The sequence below is a fragment of the Ostrinia furnacalis genome, unplaced genomic scaffold (assembly GCF_004193835.3).
Source record: "Ostrinia furnacalis isolate ACB-3 unplaced genomic scaffold, ASM419383v2 OfSCF1435, whole genome shotgun sequence".
In the NCBI taxonomy this organism is placed as follows: domain Eukaryota; kingdom Metazoa; phylum Arthropoda; class Insecta; order Lepidoptera; family Crambidae; genus Ostrinia; species Ostrinia furnacalis.
Window position 1 is genome coordinate 265,597 of NW_021131674.1, and position 27,688 is coordinate 293,284.

General features: G+C 36.5%; 2 protein-coding genes across 3 annotated transcripts in view; one reads left to right on the top strand and one right to left on the bottom strand.

Annotated features, from left to right (window-relative positions):
- Positions 1–1,967: 1,967 nt before the first annotated feature.
- Positions 1,968–5,982, bottom strand: LOC114352756 (BTB/POZ domain-containing protein 1). Of its 2 annotated transcripts, XM_028304465.1 has the most exons (5): positions 4,982–5,982; positions 4,440–4,893; positions 4,194–4,340; positions 3,307–3,404; positions 2,275–2,800 (listed from the first exon to the last, which is right to left on the bottom strand). In XM_028304465.1, exons 1-5 carry the CDS (start codon positions 5,740–5,742, stop codon positions 2,752–2,754), a joined length of 1,509 nt encoding a protein of 502 aa, XP_028160266.1. In that variant the 5' UTR covers positions 5,743–5,982; the 3' UTR covers positions 2,275–2,751. The 2 variants fall into 2 exon arrangements, with proteins under 2 accessions (XP_028160265.1, XP_028160266.1); XM_028304464.1 differs by lacking the exon at positions 3,307–3,404 and having other exon boundaries at positions 1,968–2,800.
- A 504-nt stretch (positions 5,983–6,486) lies between these two features.
- Positions 6,487–27,688, top strand: part of LOC114352753 (ras-specific guanine nucleotide-releasing factor 1-like) — a 47,659-nt gene continuing 26,457 nt past the window's right edge. The window contains exons 1-5 of the mRNA XM_028304462.1: positions 6,487–6,566; positions 9,239–9,335; positions 13,682–13,750; positions 15,310–15,423; positions 17,585–17,691. Of these exons, the coding sequence (XP_028160263.1) occupies positions 6,487–6,566; positions 9,239–9,335; positions 13,682–13,750; positions 15,310–15,423; positions 17,585–17,691 (467 nt within the window). The remainder of the gene's footprint in view (positions 6,567–9,238; positions 9,336–13,681; positions 13,751–15,309; positions 15,424–17,584; positions 17,692–27,688) is intronic.

Below are 27,688 nucleotides of genomic sequence, written 5' to 3' on the forward strand. Positions count from 1 at the left end.
AGCACTTCAAGTGTGTATCTTCTGTGGTGGTAATACATGTGCTTTTACAACAGAAAGTATTATCTTGTAGACCTTGTAGTGCTGTCGACTCTGATAGATCGGTTAAAGCAGTCTTTTTGAAGCCAGACATTCAAAGAAGGTATGTATTATTTAAAATTCAACCGAATATACGTCATGGTCAGTTGTATTCGTATTATGAAAATTGTTGCGTATCGAAATAAATGTCAGCGGGGTTACAAGCGTAAAAATCTATTCGTTAATTTTATTCATATCATTATTCGAGAAACTATGTAGCCATTCGAAGGTGTTTGAAATTCATAACATTAAAATTAAATTAAACTTCGAATATTCAAACAAATTGACCGTGAAAACGAATTGTAATACAAAACAATTTTTCAGTGAATGTAAATGACACACTTAATTTACTGGACTGCTAGTGACAATTTCTGGGCCACACATATCGTGATAACATTCGGGAGAGCGGAGCGAAGTCATTGCGACTATGCACGAAGCACTAAACTCACCGAAGCATACGCAAATACTTGACTACACACATCTCGATAGCGCGAACCTTCGGGTTATCCCGAGGAGTGTGGCCTAGGGGTATGTGAATTTCTATATTTATTTCTAAATTTTAATTCATGTAAAAAAGTCATCACATTATTGTTCTGTGAACCTTTTTTTTCATGGTGTGGTATTTATTAGCCGTGGTATTTTTTTATTAAAAAGGTTCCACAGATAAAATTCTTAATTATTATGCGAAAACAGGCAACACTTTTACACATACAGCATGTGATTGTCTATGGCCATTTTGTAGGTGGAGCGGGGCTTAAGCTGGCAATACTGACAGTAACAGTCCCATAGGCCCGTATTATAAAACAGTCTATGGTTGGTATAGTCTATTGTCTGGTTATACTGACAGTTTCGAGGGAAGTTTAATTTTTCTATGGTAACATAGGCTTGGTTTGGGTCGAGTTTTAAGCGCCATTTTGTAATACGGGTCTTAAGGCTGTTACTGTGTTCGCTATAATGTAATGGCGCCCTTCCTACCTTTGAAATTAGCTTGTATATTGATATGTATAATACTTAAATCACGGCTACAGGAACATTGCGTTTAGTTTACAAATACAAACATTACTTGTTCAGATCTATTTCCTAATACAGTTAAAAGTAATGAGTTAACGTGATATTTTAGTGATCTTTTTAATTTAAAGAAATGATGATAATCTAAAAACATGTTCAGTTCCTACACCCGCAGAATAGTAATCTTTCAAATATTTAACAATGACTGAATCGTCACATCTTGAATTTGAACCTCAAAGGTTCAAAAGTAATGAAAAATATTTTTTGATTATTGTTGGCGATGGGCCAAAGCTATTTTTTTTTTACATAAATCAGCCTCATCTTGATGAACTTCAATGCATACTTCATTTATATTTCTGCGGTTTTGCTGTTTTAAGGGTCCATGCACGTTTTTCGCAATATTATGAGAAAAACGCGGCGTGCATGGACCCTAAAGGTACATTATACCCATTGTGATATTGTGACATTCTTGTGCCATGTTCCAGTGTCAACAAACACGTTGGGGCAGCATTTTTAGCTATAGACTTAATATTATTCACTTTCAAAAAGTTATTCTAAATAATTATTGTTGATTAATTTTTACAGTTTATTATTCAAACACCAAAAGCAATTTATTTAACCAAAGTTGAGTAATTATGGCTAATACAAGTTCCAGTTAATGGATCCTAATTAAAGAACTAGAAAGATACAATACGCGTGGTTATTATTAATAATACAAGATACACAATTATGCTACTATAGTCTGGTCTGTGAGCACGTAGAATTTTATCCAATGACCCCAAGCTACCTATCCTTATCACTCGCGCGTAATTATGTTGCTGTCGCGCTCGCACACTTACTGCGGGCGCCCGTCGCACAGTCGCGACAGCAATATAATTACGCGCGAGCGATAAGGATGGGTAGCTTGGGGTCATTGGACAAAATTCTACGTGCTCACAGACCGGGCTTTATTACTTTACTAAATTCTATATTTTATACCTTTATCAGCAGGTATTTATGGTTAGTTTTAGCATCACTCATTTTTATCATTATTTTAAGTGCAAACCGTATTATTCAGATAAAATCACTTTTTCGTGGACAGTAATCACAGGGCGCGAGGGCAGAATGTGATCCTTTACTTTGTGACGTCACATTAAATTTATTTAATTAAGCCTCGCCTTAAGTTCAATTTTAAATTAACATACTACTTCCTACTGACACATTTAAAAATACACAACACTAGATTCAATAATTTTATAAACGCAGTATCGTGTAAAAAACTATTTTCTATTGATCCATAAGCATAGTTTACAAATCGATTAATAATTATATCCACGAATGTATTTACAACAATTTGTCTCTTGCCAACTATTTTTCTATTTTATCGATAAGCATAGTTGTATAAACCGATTAATGTTAGATACACGAACGTATTTACAAGAAATTCTCACTCACACCAAAGTCAGTTTTCCCGCGGATCCGAAAGCCGAAACTTGTAAGCCACACCTTAAGTCCGTTTTATTTTAAGTTTGTGTTTGTTTAAAGTATGCCTGTGGTGTTGCCAGCACACAGGCGCTTCTCAAATGTAGAATATGATGGCGGGTATCTGGCCGTCCTCGACGGAGGTGCCGTTGTTGTTGCCGGCCGCGTATGAGAACTGAAACACGACCTTTTCGCCGTTGTTGCAGTCTACAGGCACACGGCGGAGACCTTTGGTGCCGTAGTACGAGTCCGTCCCCTGAAGAAAAAAACGAAAGACAATCAAATTAGTGCTCTTTACTGCCAATTGAGCCATATTGTATCATAGGCGATAATATCCATACAAGAAACCAAAACCTTAATTTTTTTTAACTACTTGCACATTTTTTTCGTATTTTTGTTTGACAAATTTTGGATATGATATTGATGCCTTTCAAATTACTTAGACTGGTTTTAGAGCCACGCTGACGCACGCTGACCGACAGCGCTGACAGCCGAAATGTATGAAGCGTCGGCGCCGAGCGATCAGCGTCACTCAGGGACGTTCCCTTGAATTACATACATATTGATCTGTCAGCGCCGACGATCAGTGAGCGGTCAGCGCGATTCTAAAACCCGCCTTAGATTATGTACGCGAATCAGCATTTCAAGTCAGTCGTCATGCTATTTAGATATGGTTGTAGCATTCAGTAAGACCTAAAGCCAAGACAGACAAGCGGAGATAAGATGCGCGGGTAGTTCATGCTCCTGAATGATTATACCTACTTCTTTTTCAGCCTATCAACTAACAATTCAATTTTTAAATGGAGGACCGTCTTGTCAGTTTCGGCATATTTCTCCCGCCAATTCTTTGTCTCGAAGCGCTGGTAGAGAAAAAAAACGGCATGAGATGGGTAAAGATGGCCTTGGATGGACCCAGGGCGATCTTTATAATATTTTTTACTTAATGCTCTGCTTTTTAAATTATTGTGAAATCTAAAATCTAATTCCATGCAAAGTAAGAAAATATAGGTGACTGAAGGATGAAAATAATAAGAAGTTAATTAAATGTTAGTTTGCAGAAAAGAAAATCAGTAAATCTACTCTACTGCTGCTACACAGATTGGGTACAGTATCATAATGGATAATCGCAAAATTAAGAAAAAGAAGCAATATTTATGTAAATATTGCTTCTTTTTCTTTATGTAATTATAATATTTATGTAATTACAACAATGTAACCTGTAAAAGATGTACTGTGAGTATTTATATAATCTGAAACATCTCAGAAAATGATGTAACAAACTCCCTGATTCAAATACACCAAATACATTTATTATGTTACCACTGTAATTATTATTGTTCTACTTTAACAGTGCTTTGTTTTATAATTTTATAAATATTAAGGCCAATTTGATACTAATCACTATTGCAATATCAATGCAATTACTTACTTAATTTTAGTTTTGTAATTACAGTTATTACAAGTGTTGCAAGATGATCAATGTAGTCAAGTTTTAACAAGTTTTATTAACAGCATTAAAACAATTACTTTCAATTAAGTTCTTAATTAATTAATAGATATGAACATAATAGTCACTGGCAAAATATTTTTCATGTTAAATCAAAGATAAATCCATAGATGTTTTTTGATGAAATATTTTGGAGACATACCTTAAGTTTAGCACTGGCTATGTAGGAAGTGTTGGGTAATATTTCGACAGGCTCTTTAAACATGGCCCTGAAGGTGTCATCAGTGCCATCACAGCAAAATGTTGTCGTGTTGGACCCACACACTTTCTTTGTGGCCAAGTGGATGATCTGTAATGACAAAAGAACTTAATAATATGCAGCATGCACACCAAAAATACCACGTTTTTTTAGTAATGTCATGAAGTATGTAAAATGCAATAAACAAACCTGTAGATGAACTTCATATTCTGACGGTCCAAAATATGATCCATACAGCCCAAACCCTACCACAAAAATCCTTTGGTCTACCGTGAATCTGATCCTATCACTAGTGCCACTGTAACCCCACCTAGACTCAGTTTGCGGAAACCTGTTCACCGTCAGTTCTTTGCCAGTCATGCAGCATCTCGGTGTGTCCAGGAACCCAACATTTGGTTTAGGGTTCACAGTGAAATAAAGAAACAATTGAACTATTTCCCTGTCATCTAGCAGGCCACTTTGTGCAGGCCCCATGGCAAATTCTTCAACAGACATCAGGGGAAATCTGATTGCGTTGAAAGCACGACCAAGAACAGTCCGTTGGTTTATAGGGGTCACGGGCAAGTGACGTCTGGTGCATTCTGCTTCAGACCAGCGTAATACTGCTGCGAAAATTTTAGCCTCTCTGATTCTTAATGTATCCCTGTAAAATTAAATAATTTACAGTTAATAAACTAATAAAACGTTAAACAAAATTCACAAGTAAATAAAAACTTTATTACAACATATACCTCTCCAGCACAGCGTTTAGGGTGTCTTGATCAATATCAGTGAAGCCCTCAGCGTTGAGTGCGTCTGTTGTGTTCTTGTCAATCATTTCTAGGCACAGAGCAGCTAGCTGGGGCTCATCAAATAACCGAGCCTGTGTCAAGAGCAAGAAAGCATTATCTGTGCCTAAGTTGCTTTTCAGGAAGTCTACACAGTGCTCCTCTAGGGCTGCAACTGCATACTTCTTGGCAGTATACAGAGTGGTCATTACACTCTCAGGACCGATCCTAACCTCATCAGAATATAGGAACTTTAACAAAAGTAAGAAAGCAGCTGGCTCAACATCAGGTAACTCTACTTCATGAGATTTGGTTGCCAGGACTCCATTGAACATGGCGTCAAAGACGGCGCTGCCTACCGACAGCACGAATTTGTGCGCCGGGATGACCTGCTGGTTTGAGTCTTTTCCAACAATGAAGTGGACGTCGCTCAGGATTTCGTTATTAAATAAGAAGGATAAGCGTTCTTTTACGGTGGTTTTAGTCGCTTGCCAGTTGTGGAGGCGGCCGCTCGAGTTGTTGGTGGGCATGTTCTCTATGGCGGACGAGGATGGCGCTGGCTCGCTCGGCTGGCCGTTGTCGTCGCCGCGCATCTGCTCGATTTGTCTCGCGAGCTGATTCGACGGCAGCATGTTCTGAGGCGGGTTCTCCTCGGCGGCTTCCGCATCTTCCATCCTCACGTTCAACAGTCTATTCACAATATCATTCTTCGAGCCGGATGCCATAATAATAACACGCACTAATAACTGTTTAGCTTCTGAACATAGCACACTACGATGACACTCAATATCTTAGTTTGGTGGGTAAAAATAGATGTAGATGTTTGTAATAATAGTTAAATGAACAAAAGCAGTGAATTACAATGAAAAGGACTTGATTTTATGATGAAAACAGCTTCGAATTGTGTTTATCACGAGATGAAGTTTGGATAAAATTTTGACGCTTGGGTGACAACGACGTTGACATTTGACAGCTGACTGCGGCGTTCTTCAGTGTTGCCAAATATAGAAATAACGGTATTTTAATAATATTACCGGTAACTTAGTTTACCGGTAGATCAAGGTCTAAGAGCGGGAAGTTTTGGTTTGAGCTAGCTAGGTAAAGATATAAGTTCATTCCCATAAAATAACCTATAAAATTACGCCTGTCTCAACAAGCGGCTAAAGTTCCAGTTTTGTTTTTGTGATTTTTGTTCTGTGTAAATTCTGCGCCAATAGGCTTTGGCAATTTTGAAAACTAATAAAGTTAACAGCTAATATTGTTAACGAACCCTGCCCTGGTAATTTCCTTTTATTTTAAAATGAAATGATCAATTTTTGTTTCAATTGAGTTTTTTCAAAAGCATTTATAAGCACTTTACCAGTCTATTGCCTCGAATTACAAGCAGTTTATAGGGTAAAATCCCATCTTATTTCACAGTTTCACTCACCGCAACTCTGAAGATAAAGTGCACCTAAAGCGGTGGCCCGATGAGAGATGCGCAAAAAGACGCGCCAGAACTGTGCCTGAGTCATGAGCAAAGAAAGTGTACGAAAAGTCTTCGTAGAAGGTGAGTCTTCTAAACCTTCCTAAGCCCTTTTAGGTCTAGAGCAAGTATCCCAGAACCCCTAAATAAAATATCGTTAAATATAGTGGATATTCTAATAGACCACCTCATGTAAATCTATTTCATGGAATTTTACAAGTTCAATGACAATTATTAATTACAAAATAACAAACCGAGAGCAATGAAGAATGTTCACTAATTTTGTTTTTTAGCTTTCTGTATTCTCTGTTAAAAATAAAAAATACACGTGAAAGAATTATTTCGATACGTTAATTAGTTTCCAAGATATTGAATTTTAAAAGTGCGGGCGGCGGCCGGCCCGCCATTTTATGCGCGTGACGTCATATTACAACGACTGGCTCATATTTGTATGGGTGGAATCTTGCAAGACCCACTTCCAGGCAACCGATTAAGCTGAAATTTCGCAAACACATGTGATTTGGATGACCATGCAATATTATGATGACATGGAGCTGATCTGATGATGGAGCTGGAAGGTGGCCATAGGAACTCTATAATAAAACGACTTAAATGCATCGAGTTTGGGCTCGTTCGTTTTGTATTGATGAGTATTTTAATTCTATATAGTAATCGGGGTCTAATGATGGAGCTGGAAGGTAATTCGCAATAAAACGACACAATCGCATCAAGTTTGGGTTTGGTTCAATTTTAATTTCTGTGATGGGTCTGGGTGTTATTATGTATAAAAAGTTTGTATTTACAAAAAAAAATGTATTTAAGTATGTTAATATCCGTTTTCTAGTGAGCGGACACTGTGAATGTACGTCACACGGGGTCACGTGACCGTCGGCGGGACTCAATATTTAAGCGAACTTTGAATGCCTATAAAATCATAACTACTGGGTATTTTTGAATGAAATAAAAAGTAATGTATTTGTAAATGTAAAAGCTTAACTGTAACATAGGTTTCAAGTGATTTTGCATACCTAGTAACATTCTCAATTAATGTACGAGTTTAAGGTTAGTGTAAACTGACCTTTACGATCAACCGCTCTCCGCGGCCGCCACTGCGTATCTCTCAGACGAAGACCTATGTAGTTTTACAGCTGACACGTCTGGCTTTAAAATCTTGTTTGTTAAGTATTTCTCTCCCCTTGCAATAAGTAAGTTATTGCGCTAGCAAATAATACTACTGTTAAATTTTGCATGATTCAGACACATAGTACCTACTACTCGTATTTTCGAAAATATTTTAGTCTGATTTTTGTGTGTCCCTCCTTAATATTGATACTTAACATAGAACACACACTAACTCAATATTAATTTAAATTACTAGGTATTTAACTTTAAATTGCTAGTCATTCAAAAACAATAATTTTGAGTTTAAGTAAATTAATACAGTAATATTAATATGTATACAGACAAACGCCTTCAATGATACTTAGGCAAATTCTTATTTAAGTTGGAGGGCAACAATAAAATTCAAACCGTTGCCTATTTCATGTTGGGGGAAAATACTAGAGCTAGAGTTGAGATTAATACGGGTCAGACATATTAAGAAATCTACTAAGTTTACGAAAGTTTATGCATGCATATTTTGGCCACTTAAAAAAGCTCCAAAATATGTTAAATTCATTTTCGTAAGAGGGTACAAATAATGTTGCATATTAATATTATTTGTAAGGTTACAAGATCACCCTTCGTAGGTCTATGGCTAATTTCGCACGTCATCAAGGGCACGCACGCGCGCCACGGTCGATCCAGCTACAGGTGCTCGCCCGGCAGTCGACTGGTCGCCGTCTGCAGGCCGACACCGCACACCCTTCACCGGACTCCCAAAATAATCACAAGTCAATACAAATCATGACTGACTGAAGTGAAAATAGTTAATCATAGTCTGTATTCTCACTCAGATTTGCAAAATGCGCCTGATAAAACTGTATCAGTGATATTATATTTCTGTAACTTTGCGTTTACTAATTCAACAGGCGCTTACTTAGTTCTGCTTACTTATGGTTTTCGGTAATCTTTGAAATTCATATTTTAATGCTTATCTTATGTGAGTGCCATTTTCCTAAAATCAAAAGTGTCTTTTTAAAATTTAATGAAGCCTTTGGAAGTGACTTTTAAGTTAAACAATGATGACAATGAGAAGCTTGATAAGGGTGGACTTAAAATTCAAGTGAATTTCATAAATGTGAACTAGCGTGATGTTTACTACTCAGTTTGTCACCGTGATGATTTAAATACTTAGTAAGTATTGTAAGGCAGTTTTTTTAATACATGCAATTAAATTATGTAGCTAGGTATCATTTATTTAAGTACTTGTCTAATAAAACATTTCAGTACGCCCAATAAGTAAATTGTAGAGATAAGAAAGTAAAATTATTAGAGTACAAAGCCTTAAATTTTATTAATTAACGTAATATGCATACGCTTTGTGTCTAAAATATGGGGCCTCGGTGTAATAATAAAACATAACAATGGGGCGTATTTTTAAGGCATTCAAATTCCAACTAGCTTTGGATGGAATTTGTAACATTCTTATGTGTTTTATTAACTCATGGGATTAGTTAAAACATAAACTGATCCACATGTATTACTTATGTATGTTAAAAGAAAACCCTGTGTAATTTTAAACGACGCATCCGTTTCAAAGTTTATCTTCAATTATACATGTTCTGGTCATCTATTAATTGTATTTATGTTTCTAGCGGCATGATGCTAAGCCCGAAGATCCAACGTAGCATCCGAGTGAACGACGGGCAGCTCATCGCACTCTCCGACCGCGCTCAGTATGACCACTCGCAGGCAAGTCCATACAATGAACAGGACAAGTTACAAAATGTGACAGTGTTGTAGTTCCAAAATCACTTGACTCCAGCGGTTCTAGGTATTACTCGAAGTACATACCTATCTCCATGAAGCGATTTAAGTGAAAACTGACATATTTTGTACTATTAGGGCGATTAAATAGTTTTTTTTGGCGGTCATAAATGATCCTGGCTACACAGGAGTTGCAGTGGTGAACGAGAAGTGGGCATAGGTTGTACTTAACTGTGGTATTAGAACCTCATAACTAAAACAATGATTACTAATTGTACCCATTATAAGATACATTGCTATTTAGGCGGTCTTTTCGCTTTTCGCTTAGCGGTCCCACCTGATTTTAATAGGTTGCAATAAGAGGCGAATGAGCAATACTTATATAATTTAATTTAATCAAATTTTACGTAAATGATAATACCTTATTTAAAGCATTTTATTCATCATATTTTTAAAATTAGCTGGTCCTTTTGATCTCTTGCGTAGGCCTGTGGCGTGGATAAATTAAATTGGCAGAAATTACATCGCGTAAAAGAAATTGCACAACAAGCAGTCCCGAAATAACACATTACTTAAATATCTACTACTTAGTCTGCGCCCTCTGAGCAGAGAGAGGTCAAACTTCCAAGTGCCTGGCTAAGTGGCTACAGAAGATTCATAGAAACAAAGATGTCTGGCAAACATTGCATTGTAACTCATGTAAAACTTCGTTCGATAATACCTAATGAAAAAGTAATTAAATTAAATTGATTATTTACCTGAAATCAAAACGTTTGGTTAAATCTCTGCAAAGATAAATTATTGAGTATAATTTATCCATACTTGTACGTTCAAATAACCGGTGCTTTACAGTAGAAAACACACAACCGTCATATTATACTTAACCGTTGAAATTTAGGTTTTCGGTTTTCGATTTAGGTTGTTTTTCGAGTTAGGTTTTCGAGTTGGGTTTCCGAGTTAGGTTTTCGTGTTAATTACAATCGTACTCAGTATCCCCTACATAAAAAAAAACACTACTACTTACAAATACTAATCCTGTTAAAACTGCCTACCATTATTTTGTGTGCAAGCACGGAGCTTACGATACTTCACTCACTGTCACTCGCGTTGAAAGTGAGGTTTATTAATTGTTCAGCAGTTACCAATATCCTCTTCCTCAACGCTTCAATGGATGTCACAGTAACATACACTAAGTCCTTCATGTTCTGTTGCCTTTTCGATCTAAATCCAATTTACAAATCAAAATGAAAATTTTGTCCTACAGCGCTCTCAAGTTGATGTTTTTATACAGCGAAGAAAGTTGATAACTTTTGTAACTTTTTAGAAAGCTTATAAAACTCGTTAGTTATTCTACTAATTTGTACGCCAACTTCCATACAGTTTTTTCCAATACCTTACGGCGAAGTTCGGGAGAAATCAAAAAATAAAAAATATTGTTACTAATGACCGTTTATTTCTGAGATTATGTAAGTTTTGGACAAGCACTTTGTTTTTTTAATGATTCCTAATTTTTCAGCTTTCAGAAAAGTATAAAAAACTAGAAACAATCGAACTGCCTAAGGCGGGAATTGAACCCACAACCTTTCGCAGACCTTAGGCAGTTAGATTTTTTTCAAGTTGCTTATTAGTTTGAGAAGCGACTCTAATCGCTAAGAAATTTTTTAATGTTAAGTTATCTTTAAAAGAACACGACGAATCCTGCATTAGGTAGTTGACCCTCTAACGCTAGGGTATTGTTTACCTCCCAACTGTTGAACCCTAGTCCTTCACAAAGAATGGTCATGGATCAATTCGATCTGGGCACTCAGCACGCAAGCACGTTGCAACAGGTTGGCCTGGCTTTTGTCCAAGGATCAGTTAATGCCAGAACAATATAATGTCCCGGTTTTTGTCCCTCTGGCTTGATGAGATTGAATGAGATCTTTATGCTCGGAATGTCTCTCGATTGAAGATACAATAAGAACATGGAATCAAAAATAAAGAAATGAAACTCAGGGAGCAAGTCGAAGTTGTAATGGGCTGGTGACATTATTTGGTAGTTGAAATGGTTGAAAATAAAATTTGAAATACACGGCCAGTTACATAAAAGAGCGACAGGGGAACTGAAAAACAGTTTTTCTAAGTAGTATTTTGCTACTAGAATCAATGATTTTTTGTAATTGGATGTTAAGTTAATTAAATTACTATTGTTGAGTTTTCAGAGAGTAGAATAGTTTCTCTCAATTTTTTATGAGCAAACTGAAGCAGTGACGTGAGACAATTTTTACAAAATTAAATGATGATGATGGTTATATTTACAATATGCCTTATTTTATTTTCATTAAGAGTATTGAGAATAACATGTAAAATATTATACGAATGTTACATGAAAATGAACTGCACCTTTGTATGTAAGTTTCACGGTAAATAACATGTGTACTACATTCACTCGCTCCCACGCGAAGCAACACGTGTACAGATGTTATCGTGTAACATTGACACTGATTGTGCATTGCAGTTGCTAGCCGTAGTCGTTACTATGTGCTTGTATTTTATATTTATTTTATGTATTCAGGTATATTAGTATTACCAATTACCAACAACTGACATACAAAAAAAATGCATTTAACAACCTTATATTTATAAAAGTTTACGCCCGTATTCACAAACGATGCTTGCTTAAGTGAAGCAGTAAGTCGAACGCACAGCGTTGAATAGAGCTCTGTGATTGGTTCGTACGTCACCCTGTGCGTTCACGCGCACTGTGAGAGCTCATAGTAATGTTTGTGAATACGGGCGTTAGTATCATAGTAAGTACCTATGTCATGCCAATAACAGGTACACGCAACTTTATCAATTTTATTCAGGTTTCACGGCGGAATTATTTTTATTTTCGAGTTGTATATTCGTGCTCGTAGTACTGTGCTACGTACGGCTTGTAGCAACTTGTAGCTACGGCGAGTCATGCATGCTACGCTACGTCTGTAGCTCGAAGAAAAGAGGTAAACGCGACGCCGGTCTTCGTGCCTCGGGTTGAGGCGTTCGTTGTAAAAGAAAATACAGTACTACCACATAATAATAATAATAAGTACTATGGTATTACTACTTAGAAGTACATATCAGTCGATCATAAAACAAATAATCCAGCATCTTACCACCTTAAAAAGTAAAACTCAAAAACAATAATTTATTTCTGCAAGTTCAATGTCTTTCTGTGTTTATAAATGTATCTCCACTTATTATATTAAATAAGTGGAGTTGGCTTTAAAACTAAATTATAGTTGATCATCTTTCTATTACTATAGCTGTAGAGTGTACTATTCTACATCAATCCCCGTTAGTTAGTTACCCTCAGTTTCAGGTTTCGGAATGTATCTCAACGGAAGGCAGCTAATTACAAGTTTAATGGACGAGGAGCTGGTGGAGGAATATGTACTTTGGCTCCTGAGTGCTAAGAGCCAAACTTGAACCAACGCTCCCACAGCATTGGGGTCAGATGAATAAAATATTGCAATGGTAGTTCTCTTGTAATCAGTGAGTTTGGTACAGCGAGACTAAGAGTAGGAGCACACCGTTGATTTTTAGTTGGCCGATAGTTGTGCCCGATTTTAAATTGTATGAAGATTCGGCCAAATCGAATCGGCGTAGTGTGCGCACTCCCATACATGCCCATACTGATCAACTGCTCGACTAAACTATCGGCCGACGAAAAATCAACGGTGTGCGCCTACTCTAATAGTGACACCGCGAATTTCTGTAATTAGGGCGCCCATAAAAAATGCGTCTACCTAACTACAATGTTAAATTAATGAATTAAAATGTTCTTCTTTTTCTTCCTCGGTCTCTCACTGATGAGGATCGCGACCACATTAACGCCCGTATTCACAAACATTACTACGAGGTCTCACAGTGCTCGTGGACGCACAGGGTGACACACGAACCAATCACAGAGCTCTATTCAACGCTGTGCGTTCGATTTGTTGCTTCACATAAGCAAGCATCGTTTGTGAATACGGGCAATAGAGTTCCTCAACAAATTAAAATATTATGTTACCTAAAAGTAAATAAATATGTACATGGCAAATTAGATACATAAATATTAACACAAGTCAGAAAAAAAATGGTGAATCATAAAACTTAATTAAACCAGACCTTTAGTAGATATTTGGTTATTTGTATCGGGCACATGCAATCGCTATTTGTTCCGATTGCTTGTGCTCCAAATACAAATGTGCTCTAATACGGACCGATCGTTATAAGCGTACATACTAAGCGAGAATGAAATGGAAATTGTTGCGTATTCATACGATAAATTGATATTGAGGGTAGATCTAATTTGTTCTTTGTTCCAGGCGGGGTACTTGCACAAGCGAAGCGCCGACAACACCAAGTGGCAGCTGCGATGGTTCATCTTGTATCAGGTATGTAATTTTTAATTAATGTGTAATATGTTTTATTACGTTTTCTACTTTATATTTTCAGATTTACTTACTGACTTATATTAGAAAATGGCTGGAATCGCTTAAGGTTCTTTAGGTTATGTTATGTTAGGTTATGTTTGTGTTTAACTTTAATTAACTCGCTACAAATAAGTATGTATTTAGAATGCATTGTTAAATCTTCATTTCCGCTGATTTCTAATAGCGGTTCAGTAAAAATATCGTTGTTAACAAGTTTAAACGTAATATTCATAACTTCACTACTACGTGACTTGAAGAATGAGTACCTACTTACCTTGTTGTATGAAACCACGAGGGCTCATACAATGGTAAAGTGAATACACCTTTAGCTTGCAGTTTAGCACATGCTCTACATCACTCTACACGCTTTTTAGAAATGAAATGAAAACGAATAATTTGAAAACTCTCCGTAACTAAACGGAGTGACGGCCCGAGAGAGCCTACTCGCCGCAAAGGGCCCTCGAGGACTCCATGGCTCTCGGCTCTGAATCTATGCAGAATAAATAAAAGTGTGAATTTTTTTATTTCTAAACGACTTTTTGATCAAATGAAATAGGGTTTTGATTTCTGAACTCATTTAGTGCAAGCACTAGGTACCTATGCTAAAATGTATTATTATGGTTATCTAATGTGGAGTTAATGGGAACATTAATTGCTGAACAAATAAATAGCTTATTTTTGATGGTTCAAATTAAAAGAGTGCATGCATTTTAGCTAAGTAAGTAGTTCGCCATAGGTATACTAATACGGAGTTAATTGAATTTGTCACTCTACGTAAAATCTTTTATTTTATATAAAATATTTTGAAAATGCGTTACCTACCTAATGAGAAAGTCCTTTTTGTACGTACTTAAATCTTTTGTCCGTGCCAAACGAATTGAAAACATCTTCCAAACACTGCAATGAAATTCGAAACAACAACATGAGCGGGCGATTACCTATTCCGCTTGTAGAGCGAGCGCAGACTCGTGCCTTTAGGGCCGCTCATTACTTATGTACCGCCCAGCAGGCCCGCCCGACAGATCAGCGGGCCAAACGCAACGATACAGGGCGAATAAATCGGGTAATGTCTTGGAAATATCAAGCATACAGTTACAAATGTAATATTTTGTCAAGGATCATTTATTTATGAAACTGTTCCGTTGTTGACATCAGTCTCAACTTGAGTTCTGAACGTATGGGTCATTTCTGAGTATAGTATTTTTATTGTCATCTTTTTTTAAATCGATGTTAGAATATAAACTTCCAGTTCAAAATGAAATAAAATTATGGGAACGAATTAAGTGAGAGGACTCATCATATTTAAATCGAATGACGTTTCGTTCATACAAAGCTCGTTTTCAAACACTAAATGATGGTTCGAATCGTCACTGCCAAGCTAGGATGCGCACCACGAAAATTTTGGACGATATCATACTCTTGCCAACTGGATGCCGCCGGAGTGATGGCATTTCCACTTTTTTGCCCCTTGTCTAGGGAGACCGGGTCATTATTATAGTAACTCTCACGTTTTCTCGCAGAACATGCTGTTCTACTACGAGTCGGAGAACAACACGCGGCCTACGGGAGTATTGCTCCTGGAAGGATCCTACTGCGAGCGGCTAAGCAAGGCGCCTATGGAAAGGAATGCGTCGGTAAGTACATTACATGTTATGTATGTCACCGGAAAATAACAAGACTCGTAAGTTGATCAATTTTCTAGGTAGTTGATCAACTCTCGGAAAATAATAAACGGCAGTTGAAATGTACTATTTAACGCATTGAATTTTAGCTAATTGGTCAACTTACGGTACCTAACCGTAATTTATTAATTAACTATATTGCTACAAGTAAAATCATCCACAAATGGACCAATCGTTGCCCAGTGTACTATTTGACGGTACACTATTATCCGTCACTTAATACACTTTTCTCTGATTGGTCGACAGCATTAATTATAAGCATTTAGCAAGTGTTTATTCATAGAGTTACAAACACTTAGATATGTTGTTTTAATATTTATATTTTAGAGATAGGGATATTCAAGTTCGTCTATGCTATATTAGTTAAGTAAATGAAAAATGATTAAAAAAATAATTGGAGCTCAGAGTTTTATTATTGTAAGTTATATTAATAATAAGTATTATAATCAGTTTAATCAGTCAGTACAATCAGTGGGCTAAGTACAGAAAATAATAAGTTTATTTATTTTCTGTACTTAGCCCACTGTAGTACTTTTGTAACTCTGCATCAAAGTGTTCTCGATCGACAAAACTAGTATTGCTCACTGATTGTTCGTTTATTTCTACCACTACAGACTCCATTTCACTCATCATAAATAAAATCACGCGTTATAATAAGAATTATTACCAAACAAAACAACAATTGCTAATTTTACTACTGTAAATAAAGATAATAGATAGATTTATTTACGTTTAAACCGGTAATGGCGGCGGCCGGGTGGCGGGGAGCGGTATAAAAGCACGTGAGTCTTTTAACCAATCAACGTGCACCTTGCCTTTGTCGGATGATTTAACGGCAAGACGCCGTAAATTAATCAACTTACTAAAATACATACGTTAAATAGTACATTTCAAATGCCGTTTATTATTTTCCGAGAGTTGATCAACTACCTAGAAAATTGATCAACTTACGAGTCTTGTTATTTTCCGGTGACATGTATAAGTTAAAAAGAATTAATTTCTTAAATATAAAGTCTAAGGCTGAGTTGCACCACCTTCCTTTAAACTTAATATACCCGGTGTTTTGTGTATGGAGTTTGACAGACTTTAGACATTTATTATGGTTAAAGTACCTATCTAACTAACCCACAGAAAAAGAGATAAAAAAAGAGCTTAACTTGATATCCCTGATTATAAGTTTCATACAGATTGATTGCTTATGTATGACTTTAATGTTAGAACAAAAACATTGGGTCAGCAAGTTATTTTATACAATAGAACATTGAATAACCTTGGTTGCAGAGATCTAGTAAAACCTTTGCCTAGTTGTGGCCACTAAGTTCGTAACATGAATAAAAAATAACCTCACAGCAGGTTGTACATCAATTTACATCATTAATTCAAGAAAAGGTCGATGAACTTGCCCATTCTGGCAATAGAATTCCATACCTTACGAGCTCTTCATTATTTTTCAACTAATATTTAATAATATTCTGTGACTATTAATTCAAAACAAAGAAATTTCATTTTAACAAAATGACTGCTTTATTCCTTTTGAAAAACCAAATCTGAAACTGAACTCTGAAGTTTCCTACTAACTTCTGAAAATTTCTGAAGGAATTAAGCAACTTGCCTGATGCCGTTTTTATTGTTATATTGTTTCCTTGAGAATACTTCGGAATCTGTTTTGTTATGGTTTTTATGTTCGCTTGGATCGGATTAAGTTAGAATTCGCTTTCTTAAATGCAGGAAAATTGTTTTGTATTTCTGTGCCAGTACCATTATATTACGTTATATTAGGAGGTCTTGTTTAAAGAAAAAGAAAAGAACGACACATTTATTTATTTGAAGAAAAACGTTTACGTACTATGTTAACTTGTATACATTGACTATACAAAGTGACCCCTATGGCAACACGTAACAGGAATTTTGTTTTCATAGGGGTCACTTAAAAATTTGGGATTGATGGTGAAAATGGGCATTAGTAACTTAGTAATTGGGTCCCGTTTTTACCCTTTGGGAAGGGAACCCTAACAATAAGAAACAAGGCCAATAATTAAAAATACAATACCGATCAAGTAACAACACTCGATTCGTCAGCTCGATGTTATAAACCACTAAACGTTGCCGGCAGTTCTGCTTCACAATCTCGTACCGTCGCGAGAGCCAGCGGCAGTACGAGCTGCGAGCTGCTTCTGAAGTGGACTGCGTGCACTGGGTCGACGCCATCCGCGAGGCCAGGTGAGTCAACAACCTAGACTGCATCCCATTTAACACCAGGTGCGATTGTGGTCAAATACCTGCATTGTTATGCAAAAAAAAACACGTTTCTTTTGTAAACAGACGACGGAATCTCAAGCTATCATACATAAGTACACTGTGGTATAGATAAGTACCAAGTTGTAACAGGGAGTATTACAACACACAAACACGAAAGGAGCAGCAGGACTGTGTCCTATTTTTTCTAATTAATTTCCTTTCGCGATGAATTTGACCTTCGCTTGTTTTATTGGCGACGTGGAGCTGCGGATCCTAATAACGTAAGAGTTGCATAGTGTGGTACTGTGGTACGAGAAGAGGTGAGATAGTTTTTATTTTTAACTGCATATATTTTACTTTCTTAAGGATACTCAGTTACTTTGGGTATCAATGTTTTTATCAATAAAAAAATCTGTCACTTACCATCAGGTGAGATACAGGCCAAGAGCTTCCTCGTTGTGGATAAAAAAAAGGAACAAAAAAAAACTCGGCTTGCCTACATTTCTTTAGTCATTTTCGTGATGAAAATGAAACAGGAAACTGAAGGAATGTATTGTGTACTACCAGTCTACCAGTCAGCAAAAGGTATTCTTAGACAACTACATAAATTTTAACCTAACAATATAAAATAGGTAAAATATGACTATGTTTATACATAATATGTCATTCAAAATGTGTGTAATTATTTAATATGCAGACAATATGTCCGCTAATTAAACAGCATATCGGCTCATCCCATCATCCGCTTGGCTATAAATAGGCTCGCAGCGAGACATTGTTACATGTGCGCTACACGAGCGTGTCAGCGTGCATATCCATGCACGAAGGGTTAAATCATATTCGCGATACGCGAATCTCGTTATGTGCTATCTACATCGTGATAGACATTGCGTTACAGTAGTTCTGTAAGTTTTCTTAACTTATCACTAGCGACCCGCCTCGGCTTCGCACGGGTGATTAGTATTACATATTGTAAACCCTCTTCTTGAATCACTATCTATTAAAAAAACCGTATCAAAATCCGTTGCGTAGTTTTAAAGTTCTAAGCATGCAATAGGGTTAGATAGCGGTAAGCGATTTCTGGTTCTTCATAGGCATTTCATATCAAACTCGAAGAGTCGACTTGCTCTTAGTTACATAGTCATCTCTATTAATTGTAAAATTGATTCGAACCTGAAAAACTTTTTGTCCTTTCATCGGTTAGATTATAACAGATACGTTTAAAATACCATTATGTCGCTGAAAAGCGAATTAATTTTGTTTAAGAGAATCCAACTTTGTTGTGTAACCAGGTGTAAGGAGATTCCGTCTTAGTAAAGGGGAAAAGCAAGCAAAAGGCTTTGTATTCATAATGCACGGAGATTGGTATCTCCACCATTTTAATCCTGTTCGTTGTTCCATCGTCTTTGCCTAGATAAGTACATAAGCTGACTTAAAAGTTGAGTTAGCTTTCTGAAATGAAGGTTCGCATGTACATACAGCGTACAAAGTGGGTATAACAGGCACAGAATGATGTCGTGACAGTCAGCGCAATCACGCGATGTGAACATTTGTGACAACGCGGTGGCTAAATACTGGCAGTCGTGACACTGCGATTTAATTGGTAAATCGGGATAAAAAAAATAGTTTGGTACTTAGGTTTATTTTTTTAATCTCTTGATACTGTTCAAAAAGTCTTTTTTTGTTTGGCTTTTGGTTTAGGCTCTATCCATGCATGTACGGCGGATAGCACAATTTAGCATCTGTTGATGAAGGTGCTGTTTTAAAAAAAAATAGTTTGATGTACAGTTTTGCACGGTGAAAACGTTCACCTTTGACACTTGTAGTAGATTATGGCTGCACTACAAAAGGTTGTAGCCAGAAAAATCAATAGGTTATTTCTGCAATATCTAATGGACAGCGTAACAAGATAAATATCTCTCAAGTGGATAATCACGGTGCGGGGCCGGTACTTATGGCCGGTGTTTATGAAGATACTTAGAAATCCAAGACCGAGTATTGAGCCGAATGGTTCAATATTTACTTGATGGCCACACTTAAAGGCCACTACAGCTTCATACGAATTCGATATTATATAAAAAAAATCTCTATAAGTTTATTCTTTTGGATAAATTCGTTGCGAGCTCCATGGCAGTAAGCATCCCCCAGGACCTCTCAATTTTCACTGGTTGGGCTACACTGGAGACCAAACTATATCCTGGTTGTACAGCAGTTATAATGGGAGCGACAAGATGTAGGATTACACTTAAATCCGTATTGCAAAACAATGCTCAAAACTCAATTTAAGTCATTGATTCTGTTCTGTAATTGCTCTTAATGTTAAATTCAACTGATTGGTTTAACTGCAGTCCTAAAATCTATGCTTGAAATTGAATTGAGTATTGAGTTTCGTTCCTTCGCCTTAATCTTATAAGCGCCATACGAACCAAAGAAAAACAACAGACTTTTCTTTCCTACAGTAAAAAAGGCGACTTAAAATACGAAACAGAATCTCGGCTGTCCCACGATGACAACAATCAAATAATTCTTACGATCTCGTGTGTGCCGTATGAGTGCTTTTTGCTGTTCGCTCGGGTCGAACCTCCTTTTAGCTATTCCTTTCTAAATTCCCCTGTCGTCTCAGGGATACTGATACGCTTTGAAGATTTGAGTAAAAGAGAATATTGTTTGGAATTTTAGCGTATACGAGTAAAAAGTGGAATTAAATTTTAAAATTGTATTTGTTGCAAAAAGATATTTTTTGTTTTGATATTGTAATTGGTTTGTTTTCATTTCCCTATAGGAGGGTTGTAAATACTCGTAATTGTGATGGATTTGATTTGATAAAGTCGCTTACTAAAAGTGCATATTTCGCAATGTTTTTGTTCATTTCGTACATTTCATAATTTGAAATTAATCGCGAATATGACCTACCAAATGTATTCTGTAATTTAGTTCATCTCGTAAGTGTTGATGAGCCTTCTTTTTTGTTAATTTTAATAGATAGTTAATTGATTGAATAAAGGTTGTAGGATTTAATATTTCAGCCTTGTTAAACATTTCTGATGCAAAATGTCCCGGTCATCATTAGATACCTAACCACACTGTGCAGTGTGGTTACCCTACTCTAAGTATAATCGCACTGACAGCGATCGTTTATTGCTGAGTTTCTCTGTCCAAAAAATATTTGAAATCGATACTCATAATCGGTATTGTCTTCATTTTTTAACGTAAATGAAACATCAAATAAATTATTCTGCCTGTAGAAATGTAACTCACTTTTTGTAGCGGTAATAAATTAATGGTCTAGCTAGACGAAGTTAGGGAGTAAGTTGTGTTGTGATATAATTTATTACTGTGTGTAACAATATAAACACACTAGGTACCTTGTTTCTTGTATGAGCTCCTCTTTATTATACACTAGCTAACCCGGCGAACTTTGTTCCGCCTTAATGGCAATAAATAAGCAGACTTTTTTTTTAATTTCGAACGGGACAAAAAGTATCCTATGTCCTTCTCCTGGCTCTAAACTACCTCCCTGACAATTTTCAGCTAAATCGGTTCAGCCGTTCTTGAGTTATAAGTGGAGTAACTAACACGACTTTCTTTTATTTATATAGAAGATATAACTAGCTTTTGCCTGCCGCTTCACCCGCATGAAAGTTTGTCACAGATGGACAAAAATTATAGCCTATATGTTATTTTGGGTTATAAACAATAATACTGTAAAGTTTCATCAAAATCCGTTCAGTAGTTTTTGCGTGAAAGAGTAACAAACATTCAGACATCCACACAAACTTTCGCATTTATAATATTATAGTAAGAAGATACGAGTAGGATTGCTGCTATGCTATGGCAAAACATGCGAAAGTTTAAAGTATTATCTTACAGACTTTAGTAATGGTTCCGGTGGTTGTGGTACCCTTTAGGAACAGAACCCTAAATATGATGTTCAAGGACATTCAATTCGCCTCGCTTGCGGGTCAACATTTACTTAACGCTACTCTAATTATAATTGCAGATTTGTAGTTACTTCGAATTCAGACTAATATTGTGTTTGTTTCCAGTCAGGCGGTTGTTAGTAATAACATTGTTATTATTTATGCAGTAAAATCAAAGGGGTTAGACCAGCTCATTTTATACATTAGAAAATCTTAATACGAGTAATTTTGGCCACTGGCGTTGATTTAAATGTCGGTTTTTGATAAACTCTGCTTTGTAGTATTCTTCAGATTAAAGCATAATACTACCATCACCTTCCTACCTTGGAGCCATAAGGCGTACTGCGGAATACCATATTTATCTACACTACTAATATTATAAAGAGGAAAACTTTGTAAGTTTGGTTGTAATGAATAGACTCAAAAACTACTAGACCGTTTTTAAAAATTCTTTCACCATTCGAAAGCTACATTATCCACGAGTAACATAGGCTAAATTGTATTTTGGAAAAAAATAGGCGGGTCCGTTATAGGCTTGTATAATGTAGTCCACGCGGGCGTAGCCGCGGGCGGAAAGCTAGTAATGTATGTATAATTACCGACTATCGTTTTGTAAAATCTTTTGTGATGCGTATAGTAGATAGTTGGAATTCGCTGTGGATGTCAGTTTTCTAAAATTCTTACATACTGGGTTAAAATATAGGACAGTCAAGTCATCATAATATTAAAAGCATGGCTACACAGTTTCAGTGCAAATGCATACCAGTTGCAGTAGTGCTGTTGATGGCGGTTAATTTGTGGTCTACCACATAACAAGCTAGTGTTACTTACCTGTCGAAGCCATTACATAGTAATAGAAATAAATAGAATATAGTAAGGGTCGGTTAAGAAACTAAGAAGAGGAATTGTAAAACGCACGATGTTTTTCTAAGAAAAAAGTAGTTGGAATATGCCTATTATTATCTACACTTACCCGCTTATTAATAAGAAGTTAAACCTAGGATGAACTCTGGATTAAAATGTCATTTCCATACTAAATGACAACTTAAGCCAGGGTTCAACTAGGGTGTAACTTTTGTTAATGAGGCCCTTAATGTTTGATTCTAAACATTTTCACAATACACCTTAGGTATTGTGAAACTTAACCTTTTTTCTCTTCACAAACAATCCAAGCACGAGTCTAGTGTTGCAATGCCTACAATATGCATCGCGTCAGGTCATTATGAGACTGTACGGCACTCGTCAGACTCGCAAATGGCCTCTCGCGTCACAAACGAGCCGACAAAAATAACTTTGCGTCGCTAAAGGCACAGTTACATTGATAGTCATTTATTCCGTGCCTGCCACTTTAGTCCAGGCTTCCTAGGGCTGTACCATATTACACATATACACGTTACGACACGAAAGGAACTCTACAACAATCCTGATGGAAATTATTTGATCTGGATATCACAAAATACTTAAATCTAACCCTAAAGGAACTAGAACTCCGCCATGTTAAATACTTATTCTTATACCGCAACACGATGTTTATACTCCATAATGACTTGTGCTTATTAGCTTCGTACCTGCAGTAGACGTTGTAATCCGGTACCGAACATGCCGGAACCACCAGCAAAATGATTTTAGTATATTACTAGCTGACCCGGCGAACTTTGTTCCGCCTTAATGGCAATAAATAAGCAGACTTTTTTTTAATATTTCGAACGGGATAAAAAGTATCCTATGTCCTTCTCCTGGCTCTAAACTACCTCCCTGACAATTTTCAGCTAAATCGGTTCAGCCGTTCTTGAGTTATAAGTGGAGTAACTAACACGACTTTCTTTTATATACAGGGTGTTAGGTAAATGGGTATATGAGCCGACACTAGCCCATGTTAACATGGGCATATAAATGGTATGGTGAAGTCAGAAAATTCATATCTTAATTTTAATTATTTTTATTTTCACACAAATCGGATTTTATATTTATTTTGTATGAAAATTAAAAAAAATAAAATGATGATATCAATTTTCTGACTTCACCAAATTGTATGATAATAAATTGTGTGTAGACTTTATTTTTATAAAAGCAATAAATCATCATCAGTCCCGCTTATTAAAGTTATCCGGGTAACACCAGTTTAATCAAAATCCGGAAACTGGGTCAAATTTTAATTGTAAGATTTAATTACTCTCAGATTGAAACAGAAACGGCTCTTCCTGCTCCGAACGCCTTCGTCGCTTAGTGGTCGGAGAAATGAAAACTTGCGATTCGGAGGGTTCAATTCCTAGGAGCTTGTAAATATAATAAAAAAACACTTTGTTAGTATACAGCACAGTAGGATGTTTTTGGAAATGCAATCTAAATAATAATAATAAATACACTTTATTGCACACCAAAGAACAGAAAGTGACTGACTGACTGAGTGACTGACTGACTGACATAGTGATCTATCAACGCACAACCCAAACCACTGCGGATCGGGCTGAAATTTGGCATGCAGGCAGGAGTTATGACGTAGGCATCCGCTAAGAAAGGATTTTACGAAACTCCACCCTAAGGGGGTAAAACGGGATCCACGCGTACGAAGTCGCGGGCAGCCGCTAGTCTTGAATAAACCTGATAATACGAACATTTTCATTTTGATTTCGTGCTTTAGACAAAAAATCTGTCACGGTGCTCTGCCTGACTGTCTCTTTAGGAGGCCTTATTAAAGCTTGTCAGGACTGTGACGTCATTTGAAACCATAAATAAGTGGACATAAATAGACAGCTTCGGAAAAATGTTTCAGTCAAAAATTAGGAATTCTTGCTTACGAAAATCTACGCAAATGGACCGTTTAAAAATAAACGACATTGGAACATCTCAGGTGCTCCAGATCACAATCTTCCGTCCTCGTGCGTTGTAAATAGGCCTTTATGCAGATTAAAATAAAGTCTCCGGCCGGGACTGGGTCACGGCCGGCGCGGCCCTAATCCGTTACTATGGCGACGCGATGCTGCCGGGCTGGTCACATGACACCGGAGGAAGTGGGCTCACTTGGTGTTTATAACATCTCCTTGTCTTGGTGTTTATAACAAACCTTTGTTCGTCACCTGTCATCCGCTTTGCAATGGAGGGAAGTCGAACCTTAGTTTCGAACTCCTCCTATGTTCTTCTGATTAATTTCGTTGCGGGTCTAATGACAGTTTAACTTTCCCCCGGGACAAACTTGTCCTTCATTGGTTGGGTTTTTTTTATGGCGGTCAAGCTGTAGATCCTGGCTACACAGGAGTTGCAGTGGGGAGAACGAGAGGTGGGAATAGTCCCGAACATCTCCTTGTCTGTGGTGTACGTACACATGCAGCTTACGCTAAGCTTTGACCTCTAAGCTGAAAGGTCCGCGTACCGAACTACTACTATACCAAATATGGATTATCACGAATATATCCCCGCTTTTGTGGTCTGAAAGAGTTTTCTATGTTATGTATATTTTTACCATAGTGAACCACAAAGCCAAGTAGTTAGAGTTAGCTGATGATCACTTATACTCGTATTACATGCATATTTAAGTCATGGCTACTAATTTCAGATTTATTAATAGGGGCAAAGCCCGTCTTCTAAGATTCTCCCAAAGACGCAACTTCTTGAACGCTTTTCTTGTCACGGCGACCGATTCTACTGTGCCCATCTTTCTATCGTTGTTTCTGGAATTGAAACCATTCATCTGGAATGAGGAAATTAGAATGAGTTATCTGTTATATCTTGATAACAAATTAAATATACTTTTGTACGATCGAGAATCGCTTTCAGTCCAACTCTAAATCCGTTTTGTTGCTATACAATAAAATTAAATATAATCATTTAAACCAACAATGGTCATGGTAACGTGTACCTGCAATCATATTTTCTAACCGTATGGTAGGTAACAATTATTAAGCTATTTTTAGGCGACATTTAGATTGCTTTATCGATTTATGCCACAACGAATGTAAAACAACGTGTGCATTTATTATGAGCTGCATCGGAATACGCCCAATCGATACCGTCTACAACGAGTACGTTCCTGTTCAATAACTAGATCTAGTCTTTTAATAGTCATTTTAACTCATACACAAAGCAAGAACTATCAGATTTCTTAGTTGCGATTTTTTATGGCTAGGGACATCAGATTTCAATGTAGGCAGTATTCACCAAATACCGTTTGTTAGGAAGGCAGTATAACCCTGCAAACTTCTGCTGCTGCAATAGAAACAAACGCTGCACCGCACCGGAAATTCGTAGCTCGTAGCACAAATAAATCCGGTTACCAGTATTCCATCACTATACCACATAACGAAAGAATTGGATCATATGAAATTAAAAGAAATACCTCATATTACAATTTGGAGCAATTCTGCACGTATTGAATTGCAGACTGGTGTTCAGGTGAATGTAATTCTTAAACACAACGGTGAACTTAAATGATTTCTTTACCAGTTTCTAGTGTTAAGCTACCTACCTATTTTTTCTGAATTTTGATGCCTAGAAATATCCCATTCTCATTACTTTTTGAACACCCGTAGTAAATTAAAATTGTCTCTACCTGTAGCGGAGAATAATGTTGTGGCAGGCCTTTGTTCAAACGATCATAGCAAATGTTGTGATAGGGATAGAAACATGCGATTTTTGGTTTTACAAAGATAATACGATAAAGAATAACACAAAGTAATAAAAACCACCTGTTATGGGGGCATTATTTGGAGTTTATCAAACAATAAAAAAACAAATTAAAATGCAGATTTTTCTCAAAATGTATATGTTTTTTAAAAAAAATCTTTAAAAAATAAAACCCGATATCACAATAGATCTCAAATACTATCAACTATACCATTATATGTACAGTGGATTAGGATTTCTTCGTGTGTGTACATAGTATTCGTAAACAAACGAATAGAAGTTTTTGTTTGAACAATATCTCTTAGTATGGACTTTTCTAGATTGAGAGACATGTTTGTCAATTCTATACATAAACATGGAGCAATGCGACGGGCAAGAGACCGTTATCATGAATGTTTTATTAAGCGTGATGTCTTTGTTTTGTGAATTTGCTCACACACAATATTTATGGGATGTTTTGCATTTATATGCAAGTGGAGCAAACAGTAAATGTACCTAATAGATAGTATTTTGATTTTGTCTTTATAGAGAGTTCTGTCTCAGTCTGAGAAATGTTCGAGTAGAAACCGACTTTCAAATTACTACATTAATCCGCTTAGACTAGGTATTTATTTAATGTCGTGGGACCTAAATTGTAGTAGGTATTCTAGAGTTGAATGTCATGAACTCTTGTATAATAGGTACATAGAAATAGTACTCACACACAGCACAATATGTCATGGTCACGTTCACATTCAATGTCGTGTTGACTGGCGATAAAAAACTTGTAGTATCTTCCTAATAGGCATTCAGCTGAGCTTCCATCTTTTACATTATAATTTAAAACAGGGATATTAAGGATATGAAGTTTCGGTTACGGTTACGGATAATATAAAATCATTTGGATTATCCGAAAGTTTCGGATAATTTTGGTTACGGATATGAATTAGAATTTTAAAAATGTAAAATTCAAATTGCAAGATACTGCGCGGCGACCCACATAGCAGAGTAAATACAAATTTGTATTTACTCTGCACATAGCCACAGTAAAACAGACGGGGATGTTAGATGGTGTCAGGGAATGCCAGACAAGTAAAAAAATTAAAAATATTAAGATTTAGACTCCGTCTTTATCCCAAACTATCCAAAACTTTTGAATCGGTTACGGCTACGGATATTTTTTTATTTCGGATATCCGATAGTTTCGGTTACGGTTACGGATATCCATAACATCCCTGATTTAAAAACATAGCGAGTACATACTACGATCAATAAAAAATATGGCGCGTAGTCCGTAGCATCTCGTAGCTCGTAGCGTCTCGTAACGGCGCGGACGTGTACATGCGCATTTTAATTTCGTTGAGCATAACTTCGTTGCTTTATTACTGCACCAGCTAAAATGGACTTAATTTAGACAAGATGGTCTGTTTTTTTAATATTAAATAAATAATTTGTTTTAT

Coding starts and splice junctions, on each gene's coding strand:
- LOC114352756 (XM_028304464.1), bottom strand. CDS start 5,742: ATGGCATCCGGCTCGAAGAATGATATTGTGAATAGACTGTTGAACGTG. Junction 4,894..4,981: donor CTAAACGCTGTGCTGGAGAG/GTATATGTTGTA, acceptor TTAATTTTACAG/GGATACATTAAGAATCAGAG. Junction 4,341..4,439: donor AATATGAAGTTCATCTACAG/GTTTGTTTATTG, acceptor TTGTCATTACAG/ATCATCCACTTGGCCACAAA.